The sequence below is a fragment of the Pyxicephalus adspersus genome, chromosome 7 (assembly GCF_032062135.1).
Source record: "Pyxicephalus adspersus chromosome 7, UCB_Pads_2.0, whole genome shotgun sequence".
In the NCBI taxonomy this organism is placed as follows: Eukaryota; Metazoa; Chordata; class Amphibia; order Anura; family Pyxicephalidae; genus Pyxicephalus; species Pyxicephalus adspersus.
Window position 1 is genome coordinate 17,513,939 of NC_092864.1, and position 10,296 is coordinate 17,524,234.

Below are 10,296 nucleotides of genomic sequence, written 5' to 3' on the forward strand. Positions count from 1 at the left end.
GTACATATGTCCAGCATATCATTCTAATATTAATAGTGATGTGGAAACTACCATAACAAACAGCAGCCACACTTGGCTGAACACGCACTTCTTGAATTTACGAACAGGTAACAAAAGTTCCAATTTAGGGCTTTAGATTTTGAATTTAGCTTGCTGGAGCTGACTTTTAGAGGTGATGTACTTGCTCTGTGCATGGTATAGTGCAATGCCCAATATTGTGATTTTCACCCCAAAGCAAAGTACAGTATGACCAGGGTTCTAATGTATCCAAAACTAAAGAAATAAATGTGTTTTGCCTGAACAAACTTTTTATTGTTAATATAGTTTTATTATATCTTAGAAATAAACCTGACACTTACTCCTTGAAACTGATCCTGTAGAACACTGGGAATGTCAAAACAGAAATACGAGCCAAAGGTGAGCATGCAGTTGAAGAAGAGAACCACAAACCGGTAATACGCTGCAAAAGTAAAGGGAACAATTTTAGTTCTGCTTGTACAAACTACACAAACTTGGTCAAATTTACCAGCCCATGGTAACTCCTACAAAGACAAAATTTGAAAATGGGAGCGGTTTTATTACCCAATTAATTTAAATAAATGTCCACCAAGTACTTAGAGTTACATAAATCTTGGACATCACAAAGCCCGGTCTGCCAAGGCAGGAGACCTGAACTTGTTGCACTGTATTTAAGTAACTCTGACAGGTTACCTGTTATCTGTTTCTCATCCCTAATCTGTGATTGGTAAGTAAAAAAAAAAAAAAGCAGAAAACTGATTAGCTGATATCTTTCTTTTGGCTTTCTCTTCCAATCAGCTTATTGCTTTTACTGCCTATTACCTCCTTATGAAGCTTGTCCCCCATGTATGAGCACTGTTGTACTCCAGGAAGCTGATACAAAGTACAATTTGGACACTCAGATTGTCTGTGTTTTATTAAATCTATTTTAGGATATATTGATGAATGAATTATTTAAAGAACACATGAACTTGTTATTATTATTTATAGGCTTCATTTATCCAAGCATCTAAAAAATATCTGTTCATAGCCATTCATAAGATTTTCTTTACACAGGGAAGTGAGAATTTGTCAAGTGATTAAACAAAAAAATGTGACACCCAATTAGATCTTTCAGATTTTTTATTTTAAATATCCATCTCAATCCATCCTCAAAACGGAAACAAACTCTCGTTGTTTCAGTGTATATAGGAGTCAGAAGAGCCTGAAGGCCATGCAGTGAAGATGTATTGGGGGCATTCAGAATCAAACTGCCAGGGCAAGGCAACATCTATGGTCTATGGAAAGGAGAAGGGGTGGTGGTGTAACAATCCGGCTAATTTATGGGGAAAAAAGTATAACTAAGGCCCTGCCGGACAACCAAAAAACTATCCAATGGCCTACCAATGACACTGAATCTGCTCGAGTAGATGGACACTGATTTTGGAGAATTTCCCTTTAAGTCAGTGCTGTTGCCCTTTGTCCCTTTTCAGGCTCTCCAGATGAAATAGGATGCAAGGGTTACATCCCAGGAAATCAGCAAAGTCAGCTATAAAAATGCAGATTTTACAAAAAAACTTTTTAGCTTTTGACCTGCTGCCATCCCAACCAGATGCCGAGGCAGCAAAGCACAGGAAATCCATCTGTCTGGTGACTATACTTTAAAAAAAGCCTTTCATCAAAATACACAATGAGACTTAATATGCTTGACTTTTTCATAATATTGGCACTTTATACATTTATTTTTAAGGACATAAAACCTTATTTATTTATCTGAAAGAATAAAGTTGTCACCTACAGTACAGAGATCACTTTATAAATGAATGGGGAAATCAGAATCATATGGGCGTAGAGAAATATTAATACACATTGCTGGATTACAGGTCCCAGTTACCTTTTATAGGAAAGGGCAACCTTTGTTTAGGTTTTTTAATTCCTCTGCCCCCTCCTTTTTTAGGGCTCATTCCCATTATTGCTGTGCAATGCACAGTAATGTCGCCATGCAATGTGTTCAGCAGCACGTTCATTTGGATGAAATACCCTAATACACCACAATGAATGGAAATATAGAACATGCTCTGCTTTTATACCTGGAGAATAGCAGTATGTTGGGCTGTAGTGCTTTGGGAAGGGACGTTTGGGGTGCCAGTCTTATGTGACGCACTAACACACATGCTTCTGCATTGCAATGCGCATGTCTTAATGCAAAACAAATAATGAGCTTCAGGTCTGAGATGTCATTTGCAACCCCTATATAACGTACAGCGCTTCATATGTTGGCACTATATAATTCCTGTTTAATAATATTTAACTTATCTATATATTTATTATACATACAAGATACATTAATCACCCAAAATATTACATTTTACTCAAACCAAATTTTAATGCTATTTTATAAAGTGTAAAACAATTAAACAAAGTTTAATTTAATAATTGCCATACAATTCCTCACGGCCTGAGTGATCAGGGATTCACGTGATTCCCCCAGGTCACCATGAGGCGGCAGGTTCAGGTCACGTGACTCCAGGGGATTTAAACCTGGTCACATGACTGCAGAGTCACGTGTCCTGCGAATAACAAGTTCTGATAAACTTGAAAACACATTTTGTACTGACCTTTTTCTGCTGGCACTGCCATGGCTCCTCCTGTCTGCCCTGCAGACACACGATGGCCGATGTTACAGATTAAACAGCGTTCTGGGTATTACAGGCCGCACTTAACGGGTGCATACAGCAACACCCGCCACCCAGCACAAGCCTACAGAAATCACAGAACAATGCCTGAGTAATATTACACCCTGTTTCCCGGGCTCCGCCTTCCTGGAGAAGATAGACAACCCGGGCGACGCCTATTAACTACATCCAAACATGCAGTGATGGTGTGATAACAATAATGTCCACCAGAGGGCGCGCATGATTTGTAGGAGACTATAAAAAATCCACTAGAGGGCGCGATTATTCGGAGGAGACTATTAACATTTGTACCTAAAACGTGCACCAGAGGGCGCGCCTGTTTTGTAGGAGACTATTGTACTAAAAAAAATCCACTAGAGGGCCCGCTTGTTCGGAGGAGACTATTGATTAACATTTATACCTAAAATGTTCACCAGAGGGCGCGCCGTCTCATACGAGACTATTCATAACTGAATATATTAATATAATATATTAATATATTACCATAATATATTATAACGTAAATTATAGGGACATAGCAATATGGGCTTTTCCTGTATCACCATCTACAAATACTGCCCATGGCTGGAATAAACATTCCTTCAGACATCAAAAATATTTGCCCCACTTGGCTATTTATGTCTATAAGTGTTTTCTGATGGGCACGATATGTAGTGTGGGAAGTAGTGATGGTTTCAAATGACAGAAGAAGCCGGGTAGGCAAGTTTGAAAAAATGGGTTTTGAGTGTTCTTTTAAACCTAATAAGGTTTAAAATAATAATAAACCTAATAAGATTTTTTTCCAACCTTTTTTTCTTTTCAATGTCTGGTGGTGATTTGGAAGTACTTTATATAGATATATGTATGTTTATATATAAGCACTCCTGACATTGACCAACTCAGCTCAGGAGCTGATCAAGCAATGAAGCAAGGATAAGGATGACAGTCATGGAGCTTGCACCCTCACATAAACCCAGCATTTATCCATTCATGTGGTTGTGTTACAGTGTGGCTGTCTGAATAGCTGAACCATAGATCGCCTGAGGTTTGTCATTACTTAGCTAGGTTGAAGTCATACAGTTGGCTGTGCTGTAATGCAACCGCATGTCAAGTGTTTGTAGATGCACAGATGTTCCCATATCTTTATCATGACTGGTTTACTAGACATGCCCGGTGTTGTTTCTGTAGCCCACCATGCATAGGATGGAAGCCATACTGTGCTGCCTGTTCCTAGTCATACACAGTAATACCATATATCATATATACATATGTAACTGGAAGTCCCTGTATAGCTCAGAGCTGAGACTGGAGGAGGGAGAAGTAGCACAAGGAGCCAATCAGTTGAACTACAGCACAGGGGCCATGCTGATAGGAGGAGCGAGTGGAGTGCAGAGCAATTCACTTGTCAGTCTGCTGCTTCTCCTTTTACTGTCCATTCACAGGGTGGTTACGGTGACCATTTCCAATGAACTGCACTCATTCAAATGAAATGTAGCTGAAAGTACCGTTCCATCTACATAAACCAAAACCAGATTAAGATTAAATTATAGGGACATAGCAATATGGGCTTTTCCTGTATCACCATCTACAATACTGCCCATGGCTGGAATAAACATTCCTTCAGACATCAAAAATATTTGCCCCACTTGGCTATTTATGTCTATAAGTGTTTTCTGATGGGCACAGGCATTTCAAGTTTAGAGCCTGTCGTATTCTTGGAGCCCATGCTGATCAGAAGCTGTAGATATCAGCTCTGTATTTACAGAATATTATAGGATTGGAAAAATTAAAATGGTTTGCCAGAGGGGAGAAAGATTTATTTAGTATCATACTGTCTAGTCAAGGAAAAACAAAGTCATACATTCTAATATTCTTTTCTCTTTGATTACAGCATGCATGTTTGATTACAGAACGCATGCCATGTCACAACATTGTTTTCTATCCAGAGTTGCATTATTTTTTTTAATAAGATCTTGTATTGATGATGTGAGAGTCAAACCATAAAGTCTTTCAGCACATCCCAAAGATTCTTAATGGTGTTAATAAGATCCGTGCTCTGTGATAGCCAATCAATTTGTGCCCAATGAATCCTGGCATTGTCATCCTGAAATATGGCCAGGATATCAGGGAAGAAAAAATCTGTTGATGGAAAAACCCAAATATACACCGACCAGGCCCAGCATTAAAACCATTGGTAAGTGAAGTGAACACGATTGGTTATTGCTTTATAATGGAGTCTGGTGGTATATTGGGCAGTAAATGAACAAGCAGATATTGACATTTATAAACTGGAAGCTGCAAGAACAGGCGTGTGTAAGGAACTCCATGACTAGGTAAAGGTCATTGGTGCCCAAGGACCATTGATATTCGGGAGGATGTGCAGAGCTAGCAATCTAGTCTGATCCAACAGAAAAGCAACTACAGTGCAAATTACTTAAAAGAAAACTCTGATTCTGGCTTTGAAAGAAAGAAGCCAAATACACAGTTCATGGTACCTAAGCTGTTTGTGTATGGGGCCTCAGACCAGCAGGCTGCACATGATGACCCCTAACTTCTAGTGAAAGCCCCTATGATGGACACTTGAGCATCACAACTATGGAGCAAAAAGGTGGACTTGTCTGATGAATAAGGTTTTCTTTTAGATGTTTGATAAAGTATCTGTTGATTTTTTACCTGTGGTTGTGCTGTAAAACAAGTCTAAACCATGGAAATGAGCACCTTGCAACAAAAGGACACTTCCAGAGGACATGCGGTATCCATATCTTAATGGGTCAAAGCTTTTTTGGTGGCACAAGCAGGACCCACACTGACTTAGCTTATTGTTATAATTATTAATTTTATTATTATTATTATTATTATTATTATTAATAAACAGGATTTTTATAGCGCCAACATATTACACAGAACTACATTAAATAGGGGTTGCAGAAAGACAGATACAGACAGTGACCTAGGAGGAAGAGAGGATCCTGCCCTGAAGAGCTTACAATCTAGGAGGTGGGGGAAGTAACACACAATAGGAAGGGGGATATGGAATGGTGGGAAGTAGTGAGGGTTTTAAGAGACAGAAGAAGACAGGTAGGCAAGTTTCAAAAGATAGGCTTTAAGTGCTCTTTTAAATGAGCAGAAAGTATGAGCAAGAAGAAAGTTGGGGCAGCTCTAGAAAAGTCTCGGAGCTGTGCATGTGAGAAGGTTATGAGTGAGGAAGTCATTAGTAGGTCATTGGAGGAGCGAAGAAAGTATTTTTTTTATCAGATCAGAAGGCTAAGTGGAACAAGAACTATGGAGGGGTTTTAAGGCAAAGCACAGGACTTTGAATTTGATTGTAAGGTGAAATGGAAGCCAATAAGAGAACTAACAATAAGAGAGGCAGCACATGGTTTTAGTATTGCAGGTGATCATTGTATACGGTTGGGTAATTGGCTTCCATTTTAAATACTGTCCCTCTATATATCGTACATACCCTAGTACTAGTTACACAAGACTTGTGAGAGTTTGTTCATGGTACATGCTCTGAGGTTAATGAATAAATAAATCTCCTTGCAGAATCAATAGTTTTTATGGAGGAGAGAACACTTGTGGCATCATCATTAGACTGTTAGTGACCAGATTCCTCCTTATTTCTCCAGACCTCCCCTGCACGGATGATTCAGGGATATATTGTTAAATATGAGTCTTTACAGTAGAGTCTGTGTCATCTCTTACCGGTAATTAGCACAGATTAGATTCCTCATAGCCTTTGCAAGCCTTGGAGCTAGACTGTAGTATTAAACAGACACTAGAGATGACGTGACCTGTCACTTCCTATACGTATTATTCAGCAAGCTGTTCTGTGTATGGTGAAGACCCTTCTGTGAGCTACATATTTATCTTTATTACAAGGCTTTACTGCCATATCAGCATCTGTGCTATTCCTGGGCATCAAATGCCAACACTGAATGTCATTGGGGACTGGGGGTAATTGCTAGTGCCCTTAGGCCAGAAGAAACCTTGCAGTCACATTGGCTTGTCATTGGACCCAGGAACCCCACCAGTGCCAGCTCTGAATTTATACTTCCTGCCCCCCTAGCTCAACTATACTTTGCTCTTCCCCTTCTTATCCCAGTAGACTGGCTAGCTTTAGGGTCACACTAACAAGACTGGACATCATAACCATGCAGGGCATCTCGAAGCTCGGGATTTATAGTTTGAAGAGACAGTTTGCACTCTCTGCAACTAACCTAAGAACTAGAAAAGAGGATCAAACTATTACCCTACCCCGATTGCAGTTAGGTTACAAGTGTATAAACCTGGAGAGTGTAAACTACAGGTATAAGCATGCAGCAGATTATTCTATTAATATAAAATGCATTAGCCATAAAGATGTGGCTGGATCCAGCTTGAATGCACTGGCACAAAGGGCAGCAGCCTGAAACAATTTATCATACACTGGAATGTGTTATTGGCTGTTTGCAATACTAGTGTTAACTATGCAGAAGTACAGCCGTGCCCACCACACTGGTATTTGGCATCACTTGTTGACCAGGAGGTCTACTGGACAGTCACCTGATGTTTTGGGGGTATTGGCTTTCATAGCTGCAGGAGATCCAATCTAAATAGGGCAAAGCCTACCAAAAACGTCAGTATTGCCCCATGTAAAGTGACCAGGTACCCATGTGCTGATAAAAGATGAGTAAGTATGCATCAATTATTTCCCAGTTTCATAAATGGATTTTATCAGCACCTAATTACATTAATTGTATCAAGTAAACATGAATTAATCATAAAAACATAATTTATTATACATTAAAAAATATACATAAGAGATTTGAGTATACAATTTTTGTTACAATAATAATTAAATGATTATGGTAATTGTCCCATTTTAATTTCTTGACGCGTTTCCCAAAACATATTGCTTTCTTAGGAGGCATGGGACACCAAAGAACCAACTAGTCTCATCCAATTCTGTGTCCATCAGGATGATCAATCCTTGTGTGTAAAAAATCTGCAGGATCCTAACAAGATCCTACACCACACGGTTGGACTCACTGCATTCTAAAACCTCTTTCTTGATACTTTTTAAAGGAATTATTACGAGAATTTTTATTAGTAAAACTTAAATCTTCAAATCCATTTTTATTGTATTTTTTATTCTCACAATACAGAATGTAACAATTCAATAGTTAAATAACAGGTTAACAACATTGTCTTAACACGATCAGGCTCAGACATTCAATTGCCTTCTTAAATGAGAGATCCGTCCTTCATCCCCTGTTCTCGTTTCAGAGTCTAATGCGTTCTGCCGGTTGCAAAGTCAGTATACTCTTGCAATAACCAACATATTCTTGCAATTACCACCAAGAAACAGCACACCTTGGCATTCTCTTCTGCTAATGTTATTGAATTGCTCAGTTAGGGCAGTGAAAATTTACCACGTTAAGCAGATATTGATGGTGGATCATCAGACCACCTCAACCCTCTGCCCCATCCTATCCATCTTCCATAGGATGTAGATGATGAACTGTGCACAATATCACACAATAAACATGGATCTGTAAAGAACGTCCCCATATAGCCCATATTAGCCGACTTGTGTGGCCCACGCCATAAGGTACAGACTACTCCACTCTCTGGCTTAGATATGCCGAAGCATAGTTTGTATTAACACAAGCAACAAACAGCGTATGTGCACTGTGGTGCTAATAATTCCTAATTCCTAAAAGGAATTGCAATCCTCCATGACTCAATGCATTACAAAATATTTTTTACTACATTTTGGTGCATTGGTCCCCTTGAAATAAATTGGCTGCTCTAACGCAAGGCACAGTAATTTTCTGAATAGTAAATAATAATAAATCCAGAACAAAAGTGTACATGAACAATAAAAGTCTATTTCTTTCCTTTAGCTCAGTTAAACATAATATAGAAAGTATTTTTTTATTTGTCACCTTCAGAGAATTGTCAGTAGTAAATAAATACGCTGTCTATCCTCCATAGAGTTAATGTTAAAAAGCGTTGCTGCATTTTTTATTCAAATATCTGAAACTGCATTCAAATATAAAACAAGTTTAAAAAGAAAAGGCTGCTTTGCATGCAGTTCTGTTGCACATAGGACAAAGAAATGTAGCACTATTCATATCCAATCAAACTTAGGCTTTGTATACCTGTACAGACAAACGGTAATGTTCATGTCGGGTTAAAATCTGACATGTGTACAGCAGGTCCCCCAATGTCATTCATCAGTCCATCACATGAGATTGTTAAATGACTGATCGGGAACGACTGCTGTTTTTTCCTATGGAGGAGAGCACAGCGGGGTGGGGTGCCATTTGCTCATCCCCCTCTCCATTGAACAGAACAATGTGCTGTATGTACATGGCCTTGTTCATCTGTTACTGGAAATGATCACGAAAGATTGTTCTCAGCAACAATCATCCAACGCCTATCTGACCTCTGTCCAGGGCTTTAGCAGCTCAGTTAAAGCCAAAATAATTTTCCTTACTTCCATTCCAAATTCACATCAGGAAAACTGCCAGCGTGAGCCTTTAGGGTTCTTTTTATGTTTTGTGCAGGTGTACATTTTATTTATGTGCAGGTAGCTATTGGCAGCAGAATTGCTGTGTGTGTTTTCTGTGTTACATACTGTATCTAGGAGTGATTTCCGCCTCTACAGCCTTCCTTAACGTGAATTGAAACTGCTTGTTATAAAATATTTTATATCATTTTTTTTCCAAGCAGTTTTAATTCAAGTAAAAATGTGCAAAAAAACAAAAAACACTCGTTTAGGTTTTGCAGCCCCTTGCAAATATCTGCACAGGTATTTGCAAACCCCTAATAAAAGATCTGTCTGTTACCGCTCCCAGGTGCCTAGCATTTGTCTGTAGGTGCCCAGGAATGGTAACTTACCATGGGGGTGAATGTTGTTAGCTGTAGCACAATAGCAAGTCGTCTTTCTACTATGACGTGTGCAAACAACGTCGCCTTAATTATACATATATATATATATATATATAATTATTATTATTAATAATAATAATATTAAACAGGATTTATATAGCACCAGCATGTTACGCAGCGCTGTACATTAAATATGTATATGTTACAAATCGCTTAAGGTCGGGTTCACACAGATTTTTTTTGGGCTGTCGTTTGATCGCTTATCCCTTGTTCTATCATTGTGACCAATGAGAGCGTTTCAATAAAGCATTTAATAAGTAGTTGTATGGCGGTGTTTAAAAACCAGATCTGATCAAACCGATGAAGATTGCATGTAGTTGAGAAGTCGCAACCGCATGTCTGAATCAGTCGTAGCGCTCATGCCATTATACAAAACAAATGTGCAATTATATTAATAATAATTTTTAATATTTCAGTTTTCTGTGTTCATTATCAGTGACACCTAATGATGCTCTCCCAGCTAATGATGAATGTGATGGTATCTGAGGCAGCACAGGGAGGATCCTGTACCAGCAGCCAGCACTCTCCACCTCCTCCCTGCTGCCCTGGGCTCCAATAGTAAACAGGCAATGGCTTTGCAGTGCAGGAGATGCTGGGAGTGAATCAGCTGTATTCTTTACCCATAATGCAGACAAGCCTGACGTCAGATCAGCAGCCTTGTCAGAGAAGGGAGGGGAGAGCCTGC

General features: G+C 39.0%; 1 protein-coding gene across 1 annotated transcript in view; it reads right to left on the reverse strand.

Moving 5' to 3' along the window:
- LOC140335224 (lysosomal dipeptide transporter MFSD1-like) overlaps positions 1–2,859 on the reverse strand; it is a gene marked incomplete in the record, with an annotated part of 11,212 nt that extends 8,353 nt beyond the window's left edge. Inside the window, 2 exon segments of the mRNA XM_072417684.1 lie at positions 360–460; positions 2,616–2,859. Coding sequence (XP_072273785.1) covers positions 360–460; positions 2,616–2,637 — 123 coding nt within the window.
- Positions 2,860–10,296: the final 7,437 nt, after the last annotated feature.